Source organism: Clinocottus analis, unplaced genomic scaffold (genome assembly GCF_023055335.1).
Source record: "Clinocottus analis isolate CAN_PGR_092001 unplaced genomic scaffold, fCliAna1.0.p SCAF_23, whole genome shotgun sequence".
NCBI lineage: Eukaryota > Metazoa > Chordata > Actinopteri > Perciformes > Cottidae > Clinocottus > Clinocottus analis.
The window spans coordinates 5,515,301-5,537,913 of NW_027175965.1; the positions used below are offsets into that span (position 1 = coordinate 5,515,301).

Here is a 22,613-nt window from a genome sequence, read left to right on the forward strand (position 1 = left end):
AGTGTAATAACATTGGGTTCCTTCGAAATGACATGCTTCAAATGTGAGTGTCACAATCTTGTTTTACCATCTGCATATGAGTATAAATAAGTGCATTTAAAAGTGCTCTGTGCGTGATAAACACGAGCTCTGTCTTTTCAGCACTGAAAGACTCGATCAAACCAGAGATATAATGTTAAAAGTAGTATTAAAAAAAAAAAGGCTATACTTTTTAAAATATTACTTTTTTTTTATAGCTACATTAACGCCTGCTATGCATCGGACGTCAGCCCCTCGTGAAGCTGCCGGCACCTGAAAGGAGAAAATAGCTCATCTTAGATTCAGTTATGTCCACCAACTACATGAAGTATTAAAGTACTTTGGCACACTGCGCTCACATCCAAGTTTATATAATGCTGATGAGAGACATCCAAAATGGTTGACGTAACAATTTTAGACTATGAAATGGCCGGTGTGAGCTGCATTATACCTACCTGGTAATGCAGCAGTTCAAGAAGCAGTCTTTCGTCTCTTCAAGTCGGTACATTCCAGAATTGGGCAAATCTTTACAGACTGATATGAATTTTTGCAGCTCTGATGTCGGGATTCCACTCTGCTGCTGCTGCTGAATGAGGAGCAAAAAGTGACAGTTAATAGTTTGCTATAGCGGCTGCAAATCCAATCTTACTCTTCTCCAAACAACCAGCATACAAAGTATCCTCAACATTAAAAAGGTAGGGGAAATAATAGTGGGTTACAAATATCTACGAGTAAACCTCACCTTAATAGTGTCATAGGTGTCTGTGATGAGAGTGATGAAAAGGCTGAGGATCATGTAGATGAAGAGCGAAACGAAGCTGTAGAGGTAGACTCTGCTGAAGATCCACACCAGGCTGCTCTTCTGCTTCATGTTCTTAAAGGTGGGGTACATGTCGTCTCCGTTGATGAGGGAGAACAGGCACTCTGACACCGTATTCAAGGTCCGAAACTAAAACAAAAAGGTCCGAGAGAAGGAAGGGTGTTACTTGAATCTGTCTGGTAAGATGAACCACTGATGGAAGAAGTACCCATCTATTTTAAGTGGGATAGTCCATTTTTTATAATTATGTTATTGGATTATAATCAATGATTCATTCGTATCTGAATTACTTTACTGTTGCAGCTGGTATACGGTGCTAATTTGAACAAACTTATGTACTGCTGCGTAGCTTGTAATATAAGGGTATAAAATATTGTACAAGTATCTCAATAGTACTTAAGTAAATGCACTAGGTTACATTCCACCACTGTGATTAACTACTGAAATTTGAAGATTTAGAATTGAGAATATTTTCTAGTTTCCCTTGTGAAAACATACAGCCGACCCTTTGCTTTCCATTCTGTAAATTATCCTTACCTTCTCATGGTACGGGCCCAGCACAATCCAACCACAGAAGCAGTAACTCAGGTAGATTATTCCAGCGCAGCAGATGAAACGGATTACATTTGGGAACGCTGCCCTCAGTGTCAGGATGAGAATCTGAAAATGACCACAGACAACAGCGGATAGTAAAAAAATCGGAAAAGTATCTGGAATGCCACACACAAGACTGGAGCTAATATTGTACGGGATGCTCTATTGTAAACAATGCGGCATTGGTATTGTTGAACTATTGCATTACATGTTACATACATAAAAAACAAATTAACATGTTATGAATGAATGATCTGGGTCCTACATTATACTTCCTAAAGTAGCCCATGTAGCGGATGACCCCGATCCAGACAAACATGGTACCGGTCCCAAGGAAGATGCTGCAGACATCGTAACTCGTGAGGACCTGAAAGAAAAAGTGGATCTCTGAAATACGACAAATGGACTGTGTAGACGGCTTCTAATATTCCTATGATGTAATAGTCATACTGTATTTAGAATACCTTACCTTTGTCTGGATCTCTATCTTGAGAATGGAGCCGATGATGCTCAATGTGTCGCTAACGATGATGAGGATGTACCAACCATTCAAAAACTCCAACTTGTCCGACCACGGGACTTGATTACTGAAAATGTTCTTGCAGTATTGTGTGTACTCCTGTTTACAACACAATGACATACAGATAGTTGTACTGTTAATATCTGGAATAAGGTTTTCAGTAGATATTTGCATTACCAATTTTTTACGCTACATTAAATGAAGAGTGTAAGTACATGTATTTAAATAAGGCATAGAAGCCCACAATGAATCAAAGAGTCATAAACATTTATTATACAATTGATCATAAAGTTGGTATATTATGCAATGAAAACGTATTGAAAAAAATGTTATGGTATACTAAGTCATTAAAAATGATGAATAATATATTCTGTAATAAAAAGGCTCAAATCCCCTCTGAATTATTAATTTGAAAAAAAAGGAGTGACTAAAATCCTAATGAATGAAAGAAACATGAATACCTTAATCATGAAGATCAAAATAAAATACAGTCCTATAATGAAGAGATATGCATCATATCTTACATATGAGCAATTAAAGTAGAAATCAGTTCAATTAACTTACAAACTGCAGTTGAATCCCATTGATCACTGAGCGTGTGCAGAGGGCAAAGGAGGCGACGCACGTTACAATGATGAGGCAGTCAAACAGCACAGTCAGGTAAATGGTTCTGGCAGCTGAGGGAACAGAGAGATTACAATCACTCTCACCTGAGAACGACGAGCTTCTTCAAACTAATTTCAGGAGTGGCGAAGCCTCGGGCTTAGAGAGCAGCCGTAACGAGACCCAGGACATGAGCTGAAAGCAAGACGATTCATTTGTACACACCGGACTCAGCTCAGCAAACTTACACGCTCCATTTACTTTCCAGTCTCGGCATTCATTGATGTCGACATCGTTTTCCAGGTCAACCTTTATCCTGCCGCTGTGCGCTTTGTTGTCGAAAGTTATCTGTTAACCCGAGTCATGTTTGAGGGAGGAAAGACAATTTTAGAGAAAGGACGACATCCTTAAAGTCAAACCTAACAGCGGAGCATTCACTTTTAAGGTCATGAAGTTTAACATTGTACTGTACATAGAAGGAAAAATGCCTTCATTTGAAGACTGCTCAGATCTGTGTCCTTGGGTAGCTTCATCAAATAAACACAAGTTCCACTGACTCTTTTCATCTTCACTATTAGCATCACAAGGAATCATTGTCGCCGTTATGGCGGCAATGAAGTGGTCAGATGCTTCAAATCATTGCTTTTAAAGACAAAGTCTGGTGTGATCCACTGGTGTTTATTGAGCCACGAACACAAGTCAAATGACTCACAGTAACAGTAAAGTCGTAGCAGTCCGGCAGCTCTCGATGTCTCACGGTCTGTAAATTGATGGCTTTCAGAACAAACGTGATCTTGACGGAAAGCATCCTGGAAGACGGAGCAGATGCATTAACTGAGGCCTTTCACGTCCTGTATAAAACCGTGAGGAGAAGATTTGAATTAAATGCCATGCGCAAACCTTTTGAAATGCAGTTGGAAATGTGGAAGTGCCCCCTGCAATGTTGGATGATACATCGGATACACTTTAAAGCAATCTGTTGGATGCCACAACAAAAAGAATAAAGACAAATTAAAAAAAAGCAAAAACTAAAATTTTAAAACCTGGTTTAGTATTCTGTTGTCCCATGCAGAACTCAGGCATCATACATACCCGTTTGCACCTCTGTATCAATTTCAAAGGTGCCGTTTCCCGAGAAGATGGTACCGTTTCTGTAGAACTCTTGACAGACTAACATGGGGTTGTAGGAAGTACCATTTTTCTCATATTGGTGATTGCCTACTGTGATGTTGTGCAGATGTCCATACTAGAAATGAACAGTAAACACATTTACCACAGTTCAAGGTTAGATTCATGCAATCAAAATCTACAAAACTCAATGACAGAACATGAACAAAGTTCAATCCCATGACGAGTTACATCTTGTCATGGGTGCTTGTTAACACATAGAGGCAGTTATATAATGCCAATAATGATTAACAATAACACAAAAGCAAAAGCAGAATGTGTCACTTGGATCAAAATGAACTGAAGCGCCAACAAATGCAATCATGCCTTCTTAGTGTTCCTCACAAGGAAGAAAACAAAATGAAAGCCATGTCAGTTACCTGTTCCAGGATGTAATCGATGTGATCATAAACCTCAGCCTGTCTGTAGACAGCGTAGGTATCCATGCCTCCATCAACATAATCTTTCAAGAAGAGGTGCTTGAACGTCATCAGATTTTCCTCCTTGAATGTGACAACCATCTGGTTGCTCAACCCAAAGGACACCAACTAAGATGGGGGCGCACAAGTGTTATCAGGATGATGAAGCAGCAACACAATTTGCTTATGTGCAGGTCATGTCTGAGCTTTTTACCTGGATGGTAATAATGGCAATTTTGATGATTTGCAAGATGAGTTTCCATGGTTTTCGGCCGCGAGCGTGGTACTTCTCACAGGGGTTCATGAAGTAATATTTGATCTTCCTCCTGAGACACTCCACATTGTCCAGTTCTTCCAGACACTGATGATCATGGTCTGCCCAAGGAGGGGAGCCATTTTCCTCATGCACATCATACAAGTCACTTGAATCCTCCATATCTACAATTAATAAGACATGGATGATTTACAGTCAATACAAACTTACATTACAATATCAAGATCAATTTAATGTAAGGAAAAAATGCTCAATATATAATTCTTTTATTTCAGACTTCTGAGTCCATATAGCAACAAACAGAACAACAACAATATATAAAATACAATACAATACGAGGACACATGTATAATCATTAATCATATATATGATTGATCCTTTTGTTTTTCCTTTATAGGTTTGGACCTCAACCGAAAAGTGTGGCACCAATAATCAAAAACAACAGTCAACTTCACAAGAAGCTTGAGCAAAGACAGGGTTTAGTTTATATGCACATCTGTAAAATGTAATACAATTACCATGCTATAAATCATTTATGTTTTAAGATTATCATGTTAATTTGTCTATTTTCACTGTTTTGTGACAGATTGTGACTCAACTAATTTATTGAGACCTCAGTGCTATAGTGTTAGACTTCCTCAAAGAGTATGTTTGCAGTCTATTTCAAAACCTAAAGGGAAAAACACGTCACTTCCTACAATTTGCAATCCAACACCCTTGCCCTCCAAACTATGGCCTCAACAAACGGTTGAACGCTGGATAATATTAATTAAAAAAATGAACATTGAGCATAACTACATTTACGGGTACATATTTAGGTTATTCTTCCTCGGTTTTCCAATGAGGAAAATATAAGCTCTAACCGCCCTTAGTTCTACTCTAGTTGTCTTTTCCCTCATTGCCAATAGATGTTCAAGCTGTCTGAATAAGGAATAAGGAAATGAAGTCAGGTGTACCTGCATTGCTGAACAAAACAACAACAGCTCAGATTCTTGAACCTGATCGGCTTCCAGCTCAGGCAATCTATTAAATATGCATTACTAGTCGTGTTGACGTTCAGATTACATTCAGTAGAATAGATCATAACCAAGATCCAACAGTGAACTAGGAAACACATTCAACTTAAACTAAGCCGATAAAGTCTTACATTACTTACCTATGTCGCGCAGCAGGTAAATCAGCCTATTGCTCACCTGTCAATTGTGCTGTGTCCTGAATTACTCGGTATAATAACAATCATACATGAGGATTCTCAAATTATTGTTTTACTGTGAGAATCATGACTGAAGTAAACTTATGAAACTGAGGGTATGTTTTCTTGTGGTCAAATTCCTCACGCAACGAATTGGCTCAGGTAACTTCTTACGGCACTGCAACGTCATTTTACTGCAAGGATCTGATTGGCTCTTGGATATGTCAGTCAATATCCCCCTCCCTCCCAACGAACACGCACGCACGCACGCACGCACGCACACGCCTGTAACCACTGGAAACCAAACATCACGACCGATGAGCGAAGAGGAAAACGTGTGGATAGGAGTTCAAGCTACAAAAGGTTTCACAATCGGTAAACGACATGTTTATTATTCATCATTTAGTTTAATTAGTTGATAAACGGTCCATGTGACGTTCAGGAGCTACATGTCCAGTGGGATTTACGGTAACAGCCAAGATGAAACTGACTCGCAATAAATAAACACTCTTCAGCCACAGTCTCCGTTACCTACTGGTAACGGTGCCCTTGCTAAGCTAAAGCTAGCTGGTTAGCAAGCAAGCAAATGATGCTCCACTAACCTTAAAGTTATTAAGTTAAGTCTTCTTATAGCTGCAATATGATACTGTCACTAAAACAACTGTGGAGTTATACATTCAATCTTAATTAATAAAAACAGACCCTTACATTTGTAAAGTAAACGTACAACGCAGACTTGTTCAGACTGAGCCCAGCTCTCCCCATGTGTATGGCCATGATATTTTACTGTACAGTTTTGGAGAAAATTGACTTTAAAGTCAGCTTCCATGTAATAATGATATTCATAACTTCACAATTTCCAATATTCAAAGGGCTATAAAAACATATCTTTACATTTGTAAAGTAAACTTACAAGCAGGCTTGTTCATGCTGACCTCTGTCATGCGCATGTACATGACCGTGAGAGTTTACTGTACAGTTTTGGAGAAAAGTGACTTTAAAGGCAGCAGAGTGGTACAGTAGGTGTAAGTGCAAACACATCAGCAACTGATGTACGCTATAAACATATATATCAGCCGGAGGACATGGTTCAATGTTGTTATCACAACTCAAGTACATTTTGAGAGCCTCCTCATATTCTCGGATGCTTATTTAAGTCAAAGTCCAAATGACAATTCTCTTTCCCTCCAGAAGAGGTCGCCGCATGCTTTGATAATAATGTTTGTGGCGAGACACTCTTCTGCCACTATGTAACCTGTGTGAGAATTGAAACGTTTACTCTGACAGCGGGTGAATCAATTATAAATATCTATCCATAAAAGTAAAGAGTTTGGTGTTTGGAGGAGAAAGATAACATTGTGTTGTATGAAACTTTCTTTCTCTCCATAGTGGAAGTATTCTAAGAGCAAAGATGCCACCCAAGAAAAAAAGTGCATCACCCAAGAGAAAAAAAAGTGGAACAGGCAGTGCAGCCAAGAAGGGGAAAAAAAAAGGTGAGTGTCTGAATACTAATATAGTATTAATGTGTTTGAACATATGCATGTTTGTATCAGGACGATCAAATGGAGAAACGTGGTGAACTGACTGTTACTATTCCCCATTTAGGAAAAACGACACCTACAAAAGTGGAAAATACTGGTGAGAGAAAGTTATTTACTTTTTTCATTTGTGTATTTACCCAATCCTGATCTGTTACGTAGTTGAGACGATTAAAAAATGCCTTTCTTTATTTCAGTGTTTACTTAAAACACAATGCATTCACATTATCAACTTGAAAAAAAGGTAATAATTTAATTAAAATGGGGGGCATAGTTTTTACTCTGCTCTGTATAGATGTACAGAACTCAGAGTTTGCAAATCCTGAAGGGAATTTGAATGATTATATTAACTAAATCACGTAAATCTCACATGGCTTTAAAATACAGATCACTAAAGCCTTACATTTCGTTTATGTATTTCAAATTGATCAATTTGTATTTGATTATCTAAATGTATCTGCTAGGACAGGGTGCTTTGAATGAACACTATATACCATTTATTCAGATTCTTCTTGGGTTATGGAGGTCACCTAATTCTGACTTTGAAGTAGAGATCTAACAAGCAAGGCCGAACCTAAAAATCACACTTGTCTTTGAGGAGTTAAATTCCTCTGAAGGGATCTTAAGTGTACTGTTGCATCGCCTTTGGACATGCTCTCCACTCCGCTGTGGGTCCCATTGTCGTGGTCGAGTTCACCGTCAGCATACCGGCCCTGAAGACATGCTTTTGATTAAATGCCTCAGCAAATGTATCTTTTTACTACAAATTAGATCACTGGATCTTGTAGGAGTTAAAATCGATGGTGCTAAGATTGGTTCTGTTCTTTTTAATTCATTCATTAATATCACCCATTTCCATTTTTTACAGCCTGCAATATAAATTCAAGCCTGTTAGATGTCCTTTATTGAACACATCCTAAATAGTTTTACTCTTATCATAACTTGACCCTTTTGCTTGTCTTTACCTCTGAACCGGTTTCCCAAGGACATTGATGAAATAAGTGATAGGTAATCTTAAATCCCTATTGTTCAGATGTAAAATAGTATCCCCAGAGATAAAAAAAACAAACTGCTATATTTACAGTGCACTGTGATACATTACACATATCTTACAGTATGCACTCATGAACGCTAGCTGTGAGTGGATTATGCAAGTGAAAAGAAGCCAGACACATTTCAATATCTCTATTTAGCATTGCCAACACATGTGGTTTAATTGCATTCTTTAGGGTTAAGCAACATTGAACATAACACTCTCTTTGTCTCTTAAGCAAATATTTCCCATGAATTCGAGTGCCATTATAGTTGACACTTAACTGTGTGAACTGAAGGGTGTTAGTTTCCACTACAATGATTTGGCGTGAGGCCTATATGTTGTGAGTGGGAAAGGGTGACACACCCAGCTGGGAAGTGGTTTCTCAAGCTGTACTTTAGCATTCCCCGCATCCCTTCAGAAACCCTGTGGACAGACTTTGAAACTATCATTATGCAGAGCCCTGTTTACTGTAGTATGCACCGGACTGAGCACGGACTTAGACGTGGAGAAGCCTGTGTCGTTTGTTTACGAAGAAAAAGTGTAGTTGTGTTGGTGCAGCACTACGCTTTTACATTGTAGCAATCCTGGTTAAATGTCTGTCACTGAGCAGATTATGTCTCCAGTTGCTGCAGTATTGATCTGCCTCTCACATACACACAATGTGTGCAAGTTGTTCACAAGGATAACATTTCATCCATTTGTTGGGTGGTCCTCCCCGCAGGGCAGGTGAAGGATCAGAGGCGTTGTTGTGCGCTGGATCGGAAAAGATGGGGCAAGAATCTGAGTCACAGTCCGTAGCCAGTGGGGACTTTAAAGCCTATCTAGTGTGTGAATCTCGCTTGATAAGAGACGTTTGGGCTCATAGTTACATCCCTACTCATCATGCTTGGATCACTGTTCTCTACAGCTTCATCTCTGCGAAGTGCAGTGTACATTACTCTTCTTGTTCCTGTACTGTATGCCGTTTTTTTTAAACCTTTTTCCTCCATTTTACGTTCAACGTTCTGAAACTGTTAGAGGAAAAACTTGTATATGATCAGAAATAAGCAGTTGATATTTTTGTTTTAACTGGTCTATTTTTGCCACTTTCATCTGTAAGGATTATTTTCATGTGACGAGAGGAAGATAGCTCCTTGATGTGCAGATGATGACAGCAATTTGTTTTGTACAGTCTGCAGAATAGTCCATGACAATTAAACACATATTATCATTGTCAACACCATGCCGCGTCTAATGTCCTCGTTTCTGACAAAAACACCTTGACTCATGATCAGATTGAACCTAAAGATAGACTTTCATGAGGCTTTATACTTTATACTGTTACCTATTACACTATACAGCTGTCAGGAGAGAAGGAAGATAATACGAATGATATGTTTCCTTACATTTAGATCAATAGTGCTTTGCCCAAATTACTTTAAATGTGTAAAAGTATGAATAAAAGTAAAAAGTCTCAAAACATCAAATCACACCAAGTGACCAACTAGTGATGCCACTATTGAGTAATTTGCCCAATCCAAAATCAGTTTGTGATTTTGCATCCGATGTTCCTAATGTCCTGTCTTCACTTGTATAATTTCTCTTACTCTCTCACCAAGGTCATCCTGATGATATCTTCCCCCTGGTCCTGACATCAGCCACCCAGGAGCGCTTTGGTTGCCGCGCTGATGAGGACGTCACAGAGAAGAGCCCTCACAAGCTGCTGAAAAAAGACGACATAATACAGGACCTTAAGACAAGAGCCGCGGTGTCCGATTTCAGCCCCGTGAAGCAAATTGTGCTGGTGAGGCTGATCCAATGTCGTAGAGATCACTCCGACAATACCCCCAAGACACTGTGATGATACTACAGACCCCAAGTTAAAGGCTGTGGGAACAGTTTAACCTCATTCCCCCTCTTTCTGAGCAAAATTAATGATATGAAAACCACCACCTCATGCTTTCAGCATTCTACACACCACTCAAAAAAATTAAAAAATACTCAAACTTTAGACTTAATGAGACCTGTCAGCTTTCTTATTTGGGACTAAGCCAAGGTCTTACCGGGTGATGTACGTGGTTCTCTTTTTTCTTAATTTATAAAGTCAACAAAAGCAGTCCTCAAGTCTGACATCCACATCTCACTCTGTCATCTACTATCTCAAAATCAATTAAAATACTACACAAAATTAATTATTTATACAGACGCGCTGTCATGAAATAGCTGAATGTTATGAATTCTACGTTCTTTCATCTGACAGGACTACCCAGACGATGAGCTCTTGCTGGTTTTTGACACTGACTTCGTCTATGGCCAGTGTTTCTACCTGGTTCTGACACCAGAAGCTAAGGAAAGGATCTCCAACGTAGGTCGACATAGTTTTGGTTTTGGTAACAATCTTCACTTTGTTCTGTTGTTGTTACCCATATTCCATCTATACTTGGTGTTTGCAATATGTCGCATTAAGGTTGCTTCACTAACTACATAATATGACTAATTATGAAACTTAATGTGCCATGTGTCATTGAGCTTGCAGTGTGGCACCAATATATTATTTACATTTTAATTTTGGTTAAATGCTGTCAGCAGGAATGTTCACTCTTATTTCCTTTCCTTTCATATTGGAAGTATGTAACCTATTTTATCACTCACTCTATCAGTAACGGCTGGTTACAGAGTCCAATTAGTGTGACTATGTGGGCAGATTTCATGTTTGACAATACAAATGTTTGTGTGTTTCTTCTTTTTACTGTATCATGTTGTAATGCTCTTTAGATTCTGCCGCCACAAGAGCCTGATACATCAGAAGCGTTTGATGAAGAAGCCATTTGTAAAACCCCAGAATCAAAGCCATGGATATCTCTCGGCAGTGAGCATGAAATAGATGAACAATCTGTCAAAGAGACGAGAGAAAAGGTGCTGCAGTATATATAAAACCCATCACATATGACATCTAAATTTTTCCCATTCACCCTCGTCCTTTCGTTAAGCCTCTCTATTCTATCTCTGTTTTCTCATCAGCTGTGTTTCAAGTTCTCCAAAGTGAGGAGGAAGTTTGGACTGCCAGTCAGTTTTTCTGACCGCAACACTGCAGATGCTAAGGATGGCCACATAGAGTGTGCTTCCAACCATGACAGCAGATTCAGCATCAAACAGATGCAGAGGGACTGCGGGATTCAGGCTGTTTCCAGACTGCAGAGCAGCAGTGCTCAGACACAGTGGTATGCCAGCAAATCAGTACACATAACACAGACTTGTTCCACAGGGGGGATGCACTTACAAGTCCTCAATGCTCTCATCAAATAGGATATTAACACTGAATGTGATATTAAATACTTTGTAAGACAATATTCTTCTGCAATGAATGCATATACTCTTAAATCCGACATGTTTATGAAATGTTTATTCGACATGTACCATTTTCTCTCTTTATTATGTTAATAGTAAGTCCACCTCCATTAGCATATTGTACAGTTATTTGTCCGTTTTACAGGAAGCTGCCGAGGAATGTCTTTACTCAGTACACACCGATAGAGTACAGTTATGAAGAAAAAGAGAAAATTCTCCAGTGTGAGGATTTGAAGAATTTTTGCAACTCAGTGACCCCGAGGTAAGATGACATATTCCTGAAATTCATGGTGTCTTCTGTCTGCTGCCTCAGGGAGTATGTATTGTACAAGAAGACTGATCGTCAATCCTAACCTCATAAATTACTGTATCAGCCTCAGGGTTCTCAAACCCATCCAGCATTAGAATATATATATATATTGTATATATAAAGTAAAATATGTTTAAGAGACCCATTCACTAAGTTCTGATCTTATACTTTTTACTCTCAACCCTCTTTTATGTCCAGGTAAGAATTAACACAACATATTAGAAAAGTGTATACTGCAACTATGAAGAGATTTAACGGAGGAAAACTCAACATAAGGGAAAGTTTTGCCAGATTTTGACATAATTCTATGTTGTTTGCTTTTGCAGATTTTTGCAAGCCCTTCAGCAGGAGAGAATCACAAATGTGTTCTTTGATGACTGGGATGCTCTGGGGAAAGCAGCTGAAGACAGTGACTGGTCCCGGAAGGTTTCCGAAGGTTTGATGCTTTATCAGGCCTTCACTGACCAGAACTACACCAAGGACAAGAAAATCAGCAGCGTTAATTGGCACCCGACCTTCTACGGTAAAGTGAAATAATCTCAGTCAGTGAAAAGATGTGTCCAGTAGATTTGAACAGTAGAAATGCTCTCACACACAAATATTCACCAAAAATACTTTATCGCATGAACTCTTTCAATATTTAGCAAATCTTGGTTGAAAATGTCTATCGGGTTGAACAAGTACGACAAAGATAATGTTGATGGCAGCAAATATAACAATAATAAATGGCAATGACTCTGCATTTTGTCACTGACAAGTATTTGTATTCCATCCATTGTAAAAGCATAACTGTTCCCTCACTGCTGCTTTGTATTGTTACCCAGCTGTCCTCACCCATTGCTTCCATCAATAACAATAGCAGTGTCAAAACTATGATCACTGAACATAGTAATATTCATAAGGGGATCAGAGAAGTCCACCAGTTTCTCAATCAGTAAAGTTGAACCCTATTTAAAGTCAAGTTTAGTTGATACACTATGTTGTGTTTCTTTGATGTGACAGGTGTGATAGCTGTGGCTTTGACAGACCTCAACCCAGAAAAAAAAGAGGAGCAATTGAACAAGTCCGCAACGCTTGTCTTCAAAGCTTCTCTCATTCTCTTCTATAGCTTCTCCGACCCCTCTGTTCCCCAGGTATGGAAACTAGTATTGTTGTTTGAGTGAATATGGAGAGTGTAGAAGCTGGAAAAGAGATTAAAGAGACCATATTGATTTGTCAGCATTCAAGCTAATTTGCGCCTCCTCCTATCTGTTTGAGAAAACACTTTGATCCGAAAATGGCTGAAAGGATTCGCTTACTGCCATTTAGTTTTTTTCATTTGCTTTAGCAAAATTTGAGAGGCTCTATTGATTTGACAGAGGCACTAAATCAATGGAACTGAGCTTCTAAATCACTCAATAGTAATATGAGTTCTGCATGACGTATGCCTTCACTGGTGCATGCGTCATGCTTTGGTTTCACGGTCTGCTGGATCAGTGATCAAAGGGTCAAAAGGTGCCGTGGAGAGGAAACCAGAGACATTTTACATTTGAAATAATATTGTTTTTGTGTGTGGGGGGAGTAAAGTGCTGTAGTTCAGTCTTGCAGTTCATTTTAAACTCCAGGAGATTTAAACATGATGCAGAAAAATGACTTCTCTGTAAAACCATCCTGCCCCTCCTGGGTCTTTTTCCCCCCTTTTTTCCCTGATGAAATGGAATCTGATGTGTGCACTTTGGTTTTGTGGATTAAAAGCTGAACTTTGCATGGCGAGACTAGAATAAATAAATACCCAGGATGGCAGGCACCCAATACATGTCTAGTTTGAAATATAATATTCCTGCCCTGTGTATGTGGGTTTCTGTGTTGTTTGCAGTTGCTGCTGGAGTGCCCAGATGACATTTTTGCCTTTGACTTTTGCCCCACTGATCCAAATATTATCGTTGGTGGATGCATAAATGGCCAGGTGCTGACTTTAACTTTACCCTGCATCTCTCGTTTGCTGCATCTGCTGCATTTTATGCCTTGTACTATTTTTTTGTAGCTTACCACTTTTCTATGCGCCTCATTTCATTATCAAATTCTTCTTCTTAATCAATTCCAATGGCGTGTTTCTGCTGTTGTTGCTGTTTTCTCAGGTCGTGCTGTGGGACATTTCTGCTCACGTCGCGCTCTTACAGGGAACACAGCCCATTAAAAAGGTTCCTGGCAGCACTGATTTGTTCGTAAGTACCCTTATCCTTCCTCTAATGTGCACATTGTTGATACAGTAACACGTGGTGTTCTGTGTCTGTGTTGGTGTATTACATGTTGTATCAGTTACCGTAATTCTTTGGCTCGTGATGTTAGCTTGGTTTATTCAAGTAGGGGTTCTCAATGTATCAAAGCATGCATCATATTTGCTGTAAAGACAGACTGTGCTGTATGACAGAGTGAGATGATGATACGTTGACTCCTGAGTTCTCCCCTCATCCTCACTCTTTCATTAGATGGGAATGGAGTGGCCTAATGGTCCTTTTCAAGCCAGCCACAGCTGTCAAAACTAGTTCTACAACCCTACTAATGCCAGGAGTAAATTGCAAAGAAAGTTATATAATCAAATGACTCCATTGCCAAAGGAAAAAACAGCCTAGAAGGCCTCGACAAACACCACAGTCAAATTGAAGCGACCTAACTCAATACAAAAAACTCGTGACTGAAGACTCAAACTTCAAAGTTGGCTTCACTTGTGGCTTAACATCATAGTAAACTAATATGTTCATGGCATAGCTGCCCTGTTTAGATGACATTATGCAGAATAATAAAGAGAGGGAGGTAATAATATGTGACAAAAAACAGGGCTCAAATGTATCCCACAATATTGCAATTACATAAACTGCTTCATAACCTGTTGAGAGATCCACAGAACAAATATTGAAGCAGTCTTGTCCCCGTAGAACATCTTCTACTCGGTTGCTGTATTTAAACAGACATAGATGCCCTCATCATCCAACCCCCATTTTCTTTGTGTGCTTTTATTGCCTCTATAGTGGAACAGCTGTCTCATCCCTGTCCTCACTACATCCTTCTCTTTTGCTTTCCCCTCTGCCACCCTTCGTACCTTTGTCTATTCTCTTTGTCCTTGTTTGCTCTTCATTCCCCAGAGTCAACAGCATCAGATCACATACTCCAGCTGTTACGCACGCCTTCTATCCTCCACCATAGTTTGCCTCATAGAAGATAACACACAAGCAAATCAGATCACTCCTCTCCCTTGTGTTTGCAATGCAAACATTGGCAGTTGTAGCTACTAAAAAGCTTTTATTTCCATGTTGAGTGCTGTGAAAGCTGCACTACGCCAGCACCTGTTGCTAGCTTATCAGATAAAAAAAAGAATTATAATCCTACTGTATAGATTTCTGTTCTGTTCACACCCTTTAAATCTGCAGGTGCACCGCAGTGTTATTGAAATAAATCCCTTTACACATTATGTGCATGTTTCAAGCTTGAAGGCACAATATTGTAACTTATATTTTGTAAGAATACATCATTAAAGTGTACTTCGTTTGAATATTGTTCTGGACCATTTTAGGATTGGCTGTTTACCGCCGTATGAAGTCTTCATATTCAGATGGAGATGTCAAAGCTCACTGGACTCACTGTACATGCTGTGCCTTTTGTGTTTGACCTTCCACCAGGACCTCGAAGACAACAAAGAGATTAAGACTCCTGTTGTGCGCTTCTGTGCAGTGTCTGCCTTGGAGAGCAGCCACAAAGCACCAATTACTGATGTCCAGTGGCTGCCACCAACATTTGAGGTACACAGAGCTGAAGGCCAGAGGGGTTGGAGGGAGGAGTAACAACTGCAAATCTGACATTAAATAGTCCGAACACTGTTCACGTAAAGAGTTAATTGACATTTTCCATCAGGAGTGCATTCGGTAGTTGCTGGGACTTTCTTCTCGTCACTATTTCATTTGGCCTATCTTGATTTGTAAAAGGTGTTTTGTGTGACTACACAGAAAAACATTCTTTAATGTTTTTTCTTTATCTCAAGCCTCTTTTATCATACCTAAAGTAAACATTGTGGCATACTTAAGGTGACTAGAGCACATTTCAATCCTTCACATCACGACTCTCAAATAATAAAACAATAAACACTTAAGTATCTTATTGATGTAATGATTTATACATCTACATCTTGAATATTAACATATATTGTATCTGGTTAAAAGCCACTTGAATGTAAATAAGTCTAACAGGAGGTAACAGTGGATAGTCAGGGCAGAAAAAAGGCTATGGAGCAGTTAAGGAAATTGCACAGTTCAACAGGAAAGGAATGTAAGAAAGACACTGTGCCACTGACACAAAATATTGCTTTTTTATATCAGAATTTATACCAAGATGTTTTTTGTTCTTATACTGATAAACACTCCTGTTTTTATTATTCTGCAGAACTGCTGCAAGCCTAATACTGGCCCAGCATCTAACATTGATCTGAAGGGATATTTGCCGCAGTGATACTATGGTGTTTGGTCTGCAAGCCAGCATTAAGTATTGTAGTGATAACTGTGAAAGATAATGGTAGCAGCCATAAAATATACAATAACACATAGATTCACTACATTATAATAGTCCATGGAACACGTGGCATGTGGCTTAGTGTTCCTAAAATCTTGTTTTTCATTAAACAATGGCGACATAATAATTCTGGTGCCCCAGTAGTGCGTAACCCCCGTGTCTATATAGCTAGTTGTGATTTATCATGGCGACCACTGGCACTCATCTGGATAAGTGTAATAAGGCAATCTTCAAAGTGCACCCGAGCATATTTTTTCATACATTAATAACTTTTTACTAAACCTTGACAGGCATTTGTTAATTGTGCGACTCACTCTCTTTCATTAGGTGACCAAGACGGGCTTACCAGTGGAGAACAAGTCCAATATTTCGACACAGGTTGTCACCTGCTCCCCTGACTGGTAGGTCTGACAGAAAAAGTCTTGATTTAAAATGCTTAATTAATGAAATGATTGCAGGTCAGATTACAGGTCCCACTAGTCTTTCTTTCTCTACTACGCACTGCTTGCAGTTATTGGCAGCCACCACATTTAGAGAAGATGCTTCTTCATACATTTAGTTAGAGAAAGACAAAGCCCACAGGTCTACAACAGTCTGCGTCAATCAATATTCACGTTGTGTGTGTTTAATTATCAAAAAAGGTTATTTATTTTCAAAACTATGTTTATTTTTCACTTGTTTCCCTCTCCCTGTAAAGTGCTATATCGTTCTGGGATGTGCGAGGGCCCAAAGTGAGCCTGTCAGCATCAGACAGGAAGCAGAATGTGGATCAGAAGACGCCCTACAGTGTCCCCGACACTTTCAAGCACCTGGACCGCACATGGAAGCCTCTGTTCAGGGTACTGCCGGGTTTAAGGGGGCTCATTTAAAGTATTTTAGTGTGTGGGTGCTTGCTATTTCAAAATATGTGTTGTATCTGTCAGTATCGTCAAACGTCAAAAGTTTTCTTCTTCTCTGCCATGTGTCAGGTTTCCCTGCCAAAAATTGAGACTAGTGGAGAATACGCTTCTCTGAAATTCAGCATGGAACATTACACCTGTACGACTAATAATGCAGCCCAGACCACAGGTGAGAGACTTTACCCTTCAGGCTGGCGAGATGTGTTTGTTCCTGTCTGTTGCACTGTCTCGCCCTTCTACCATCAGTCACACAAATCAGCCGTACTCAATTACAACACTTTGTACAATACATAAGTGCTATTGTTGGACGCAAGGCACATCTTTTGAGTGTGTTGTAATAACTCTCTCACACACGCATGCCATCAAAAACACAAATGTACACTTACAACAGCAAGAAAATGTATAAAAATGCTGCATTGCTCCTTTCTTGTACTAACAAAAATGCAGAAGCTATCTTTTAAGTAGTCCTATTTTTCTTTGTGCATGAAAAAAGTGACAAGCAATGAACATTACTACATAATATTCCATGTCTAATAATTCTCAAAAGTATGCGCATGGCTGCCAGTCTATTTTTTTTTTTTTACAGTGGTGGGTTTGATCTTTAGTTCGACTCTGGATGGTTGAGCACAGTGATCAGTAGGGTAGGGTTTACTCAGCCCTCGGGTAGTCACATTCTCTGTCTGTCTCCCTCTTCTCTGCTCCGGTTTCATAGCACTTTATTAAGTGATACTTCCAAAACAAGGCCCTCATAGTTGCAGAGCATTAGCTTCGCTGACTGTCAGCTCTTTGCAATATGCTGCTGCGGCTCCTTTAGGGCCAGAAGACGATCGTGTGTGTCCTGGCTGGTCAAGAAGAGACCGGTCTTTGTCTCGCTGAAGGTCTGCCTCTATAAACACAGCTTTGGTGGCTGACGGTTATAGATGTAATATGTTCACTAACTGAGGCAATAAATCAGTTGCAGCCCTCGGGCAGTCTTTTTTATTAAGCTTTTAAATAATCTCTGTGTGATTAATATGTAGCTACTTCAAAGGTTGGACTTATATATATAGTCTACACTGTCCACCCCTGAGCTCTATGTTCAGCTAGTTTGATTTTTGCCTTTTGTTATCTCTGATGCTGCAGTCGCTCGCACTTACAGCAGTAGCCGCTGTAGAAAAGCTGCACCCTGCCCTGCAACAGCACCACATGATTTTTTTTCCGAGCAACCCCTCGCGGGGATTAAGCAACAGTTGACCAGCGGTGCGGTGTGGGGAAAGGGAAACAATGTCTACATCTGTTGCTGTGCAAGATCGTCCGTCTCACATCTTTACACACATCTTAACTGGGGGGGAAAGTGGATTTAGAAGATGTGTGATTGGGTAATCGGATCTGACCTTCAAGATCTAATCTAACAGAGTGAAGCTGAGACTTGATTGGGAGCCGCCCGCTGATAAAGGGGTGTGAACGGATAGTCCTGTACTGTCCCTGACAGACAGTTGGGCTTTTGTGACGGAAAAGGCTTCTTCCATCACGGCCAGTCCTGCCTTTTTCAAACCCTCCCACCCTTTTCCCTTACTGTCTCCCTTCTTGCCGTAATCCTCGCTCCCACCTCCACCTCCTTTGTCTCCCACTCCCCTTATATCCCCTCTTACCGACCCCATTCACCTCAGCCATACCCCGCCCCACCTCCTTCTCCTTTGTCCTTCTGTCGTCTTGTTCATGGTCAGATTACAGAGCAATGTCGCCCTTCAATCTCTCGTTTCCTCACTTATAAATAGATTTTGTTAATGTTCCTCCTGTTCTTTTCCTGATAAGTCGCTTGCGTTTAGCCTATTGTTTGTTTGCTTATTGTTGTGTTTCCTTTTGGTTAGGGATTGTTTTTGCTCGCAAACAAAACCCAGACTTACTTTGCTTTCTACACTCTTCACTGATAGAAGCGGCTAATGAAAATGATGATAGCTCAGCGGTCGTCCCAGACAACAGCTCGCACATAGGGACCTCCGCTAAAACACTCACTCCTCTGGATGATGTCAATACCAAACTCTTTATTGGAACAGAGGTAAACAAAACAACAACAAAAATATGAAAAAGTGTGCCATTTTTTTCTTCTTCGTGTTTTACTTTTTAACATGTTCCATGATGTGTATGTTTCACTCCCAGGTAGGGGAGATTATTTACACTGACTGGAAAATGATGAAGGACGACCCTGGACGGCTGCAAAGTGAGTATTCTAGTTTTACTCTTATTAAAGTCAGTTTAGAGAAACATAAATTCATCAACTGTATCAACTGGTTGTTTAAGCAGTTTAATATTATCCACAATAGTAATTGTATCCTCAAATTCCTGAGACAAATTAAGCCATTGGCAATAATAGATTTAATCCTAAAAACAATTCTGGCCAAATTATAAAAGTTCAGTAAATTTCCACGACTACTGTAATTAAACTCTTTGGTTTGGAAGCCTTTCTGAATGTACTTATCGTGGACATAGAGGACACAGGGGACACACAGGGTTAATTGCTCCTTGTATTGCATTGCCCCGTTGCTTCTGTGGGAGAAAATTACTGGCAAATATAATGTGAGCCTTCAATGTCTGTCCCTCCTCTCTCTCAGGTGCAAAGTCCCTCCACTGTTTTTCCATCCATAAGCGGCAGGTGAATACGGTGCAGCGGTCGCCCTTCTTCAAAGACATTATTTTGACAATAGGATGCTGGAACTTTGCCATCTGGAGGGAGGGAGCCATGGTAACAGCACCCGTCACTTCAATTACCGGAGCAGATAATGCAACCAGTAAAAATCATACCCATATATTTGATTGAATTACAATGAAAATGGAATGAACACCAAATATCAAAGTTATCCTAGACTTTAAATGCGATCAATACCATATAATAAAATACAATACCGATTGTATACATATATCAGACCATGATTGTTGCATTTTAAATCCATTGACGTCTTGTACTCCTTGTACATCCAGGACGGCCCCATCATCCTGTCACCGAGCTCGGATCGGGTGTGCACTGTGGGATGCTGGTCCCCGAACCGACCAGCTGTCTTCTTCATTGGGAAAGAGGACGGCAGCATTGATGTGTGGAACCTCCTGGAAAAGATTATTGAACCTGTGCAGGTCAACGCACACATCACCAATAGCAAGATTACCTGCATCAAACCCTGGACAGCTTCCCGTGAGTTCTTCGCCTCTTTGGTGCACAATAGAGTAGTGAATATACACATATGGCTTTACTGGTTTTATTATGTTTTGATTCTAACTTGTAAATGCATCTGTACTTGTGATAGCGCTTTTCTATTATTCTGACCACTCAAAGCGCTTTGACATGACATGACATCATTCACCCATTCACACACTGATGGGAGGAGCCACCTGCCCATCAGGACTAACTAACACTCACACACATTCACACGCAGTGGGCACAGCCACAGGAGCAATTTTGGTGTTAAGTGTCTTGCCTAAAGACACATCAACATGGGCTAGTGAACCAAGGGGATCGAACCGCCGATCCTCTGATTGAGGGACGACCCTGCTCACCACTGGTACCTCACCCAAAGTAATCAATCAAACTTTATTTGTATAGCCTCTTTAATATAGAAACAAAAACATAATAAATAATGGCCACAAAATATGATGCTCCCCATTGACATCAGGACATCAGAAAGTCTCTACATCTTGTGTTGCAAACTTAAAACACATCTTTTTCGACTACACTTTGAATAAGGAAGGTAGCGCTGTAGTAGCACTTTCTAGATAGCACTTTGTAGTCAGACTTTATTGAATAAATTGTACTTTCCTGATTCTTGTTGTCCTGACTGTACTCACGGTTGAATGCACTTATTGTAAGTCACCTTGGATAAAAGTGTCAGCTAAATGAAATGTAATGTAATTATACTATACTCTCTGCATACATGGAAACTCTCTTGCTGCTGCTACTACTTAGATATGGACTGAGCCAACCTCTCTGTCTGTGTTATTTATATTTGTTACAGCCTTAGTGATAAGTTCCTTGTTGTTAAATTATCTTTTTGAACCATGAAGCTCATTTACTGGACATTGTTTGTATATTACAGCCAAGCAGCACTTCCTGGCTGTGACTGATGACCTTGGAACGCTCCGTGTTTTTGAAATCCCAAAGTTACTCTACATTCCCTCCAAGAATGAGGTAAGACTCCTATGTACTCACTTTATAGAAGATTATGAGTTGTCTATTTACTTATTATTTAGCAAAAATAAAACCGAATGTACCACTGATCAAGGTTAACATTGAGATAACATCCCCAACACTGCAGCAGGCACAGTTCAGGTCATTGTCACAATAATTGGGATTGTGGTTTGTTGTGTTATTAGTCAAGAGATTGTTTGAATTTGAATTTGAAGCTTGCCAGCAAGTGTCTCACTCTTTTATCTGTATGTAGAGTTTGAATGTCAAGAAATACTTGATGGAGGTGGAGGAACACAGGATGCAGGATCTTTTAAAGACTGAGGAACTGTGGAAAAAAACAAAACAGGAAGCTGAAGAACTCACAAAGAGGAAGGTGAGTTGTAGAGTCTGACTGTAGACAGAAATAACAGGCTTTGTGCTCTCCCAACCAATTATATTAGCCTCAATTGACACCTTGCGTCTTCTGCTTCAGTCTAACCTCACTGACACTTGGATCACCGAACAGTCTGAATATACAGTGATACCTAATGTTTTGTATTCCCCCAATTAAAAGTGTGTACGCCAGTTCTAAGTGGATGATGGTAACGCTGTAATATTGTGTCGTGTAGTTATTGACAGCGCGTTTCTCACAGTGTGTCCGCTAACAATAGAAGCTAAATGTTCTAATGCTCTGACCTCAGGGTTCTCTGACCTCTTACTACTCAAACTGAACAAATGTACATGTGAACAATGAAATGATGAGACTAATGTTGTCTTCATTGTAAGTGTTTTTTCAGGCCATTCCTGAAGCCACACAAGTTTTGACATAAGGAGAAGGTGTCTTCTTCTTTTAGGCTGGAAGATGTTGTTGAACTTAATTTTAAAATGAATGTTCAATATTTGCCTGAGTTAAACATCAAGGGGTTTGAATTCAGAGGCCAAATGTATTTGAGTGCAGCTTCATAGCGTGTTACCGAGGTTGAACCTTAACATTTCTGCTTCATAGAGAGGGAATGTTTAGATCTTTGGTTTAGGAGAAGTCTAATTCTTCTCTGATGTTTGTCTCTAGGACGATGACAAGCCATTGAAATCTGTGCAGAATGAAGATCCCCGGATGCTGGAAGAAACCATCCTGAGGAGCATTGGCCTGTGGCCAACTACTGCTGACACACAAGAAGCCTGAATCACACACATCTGCAAAATAAATATACATTTTTTATGA

The 22,613-nt window shown here is 39.8% G+C and overlaps 2 protein-coding genes across 4 annotated transcripts; one reads left to right on the forward strand and one right to left on the reverse strand.

Moving 5' to 3' along the window:
- Nucleotides 1–251: 251 nt before the first annotated feature.
- On the reverse strand, nt 252–6,363 carry mcoln3b (mucolipin TRP cation channel 3b). Its single transcript, XM_068589645.1, has 14 exons — nt 6,316–6,363; nt 4,356–4,579; nt 4,103–4,270; nt 3,648–3,801; nt 3,456–3,531; nt 3,268–3,364; nt 2,804–2,903; nt 2,517–2,629; nt 1,902–2,051; nt 1,698–1,799; nt 1,376–1,498; nt 761–967; nt 474–604; nt 252–291 (listed from the first exon to the last, which is right to left on the reverse strand). The coding sequence occupies exons 2-14, from the start codon at nt 4,575–4,577 to the stop codon at nt 252–254; spliced, it is 1,683 nt and encodes a 560-aa protein (XP_068445746.1). The 5' UTR covers nt 4,578–4,579; nt 6,316–6,363.
- Nucleotides 5,861–22,610, forward strand: dnai3 (dynein axonemal intermediate chain 3). 3 transcript variants are annotated; one of them, XM_068589642.1, is made up of 23 exons: nt 5,861–5,982; nt 6,997–7,100; nt 7,213–7,245; nt 9,780–9,964; nt 10,421–10,525; nt 10,936–11,076; nt 11,182–11,381; nt 11,654–11,770; nt 12,145–12,341; nt 12,821–12,951; nt 13,674–13,763; nt 13,936–14,022; nt 15,475–15,594; nt 16,685–16,758; nt 17,055–17,196; nt 17,326–17,425; nt 19,170–19,294; nt 19,396–19,456; nt 19,848–19,978; nt 20,215–20,422; nt 21,321–21,412; nt 21,666–21,785; nt 22,461–22,610. In XM_068589642.1, exons 2-23 carry the CDS (start codon nt 7,019–7,021, stop codon nt 22,572–22,574), a joined length of 2,655 nt encoding a protein of 884 aa, XP_068445743.1. In that variant the 5' UTR covers nt 5,861–5,982; nt 6,997–7,018; the 3' UTR covers nt 22,575–22,610. The 3 variants fall into 3 exon arrangements, 2 of the variants coding, with proteins under 2 accessions (XP_068445743.1, XP_068445744.1); XM_068589643.1 differs by lacking the exon at nt 13,674–13,763; XR_011078223.1 differs by lacking the exons at nt 21,666–21,785; nt 22,461–22,610 and having other exon boundaries at nt 19,848–20,024.
- The last annotated feature ends 3 nt before the right edge of the window (nt 22,611–22,613 follow it).

Coding starts and splice junctions, on each gene's coding strand:
- mcoln3b (XM_068589645.1), bottom strand. CDS start 4,577: ATGGAGGATTCAAGTGACTTGTATGATGTGCATGAGGAAAATGGCTCC. Junction 3,532..3,647: donor TGATACAGAGGTGCAAACGG/GTATGTATGATG, acceptor GGCATCCAACAG/ATTGCTTTAAAGTGTATCCG. Junction 1,499..1,697: donor GCTACTTTAGGAAGTATAAT/GTAGGACCCAGA, acceptor GGTCATTTTCAG/ATTCTCATCCTGACACTGAG.
- dnai3 (XM_068589642.1), top strand. CDS start 7,019: ATGCCACCCAAGAAAAAAAGTGCATCACCCAAGAGAAAAAAAAGTGGA. Junction 10,526..10,935: donor CTAAGGAAAGGATCTCCAAC/GTAGGTCGACAT, acceptor AATGCTCTTTAG/ATTCTGCCGCCACAAGAGCC. Junction 13,764..13,935: donor GTGGATGCATAAATGGCCAG/GTGCTGACTTTA, acceptor CTGTTTTCTCAG/GTCGTGCTGTGGGACATTTC.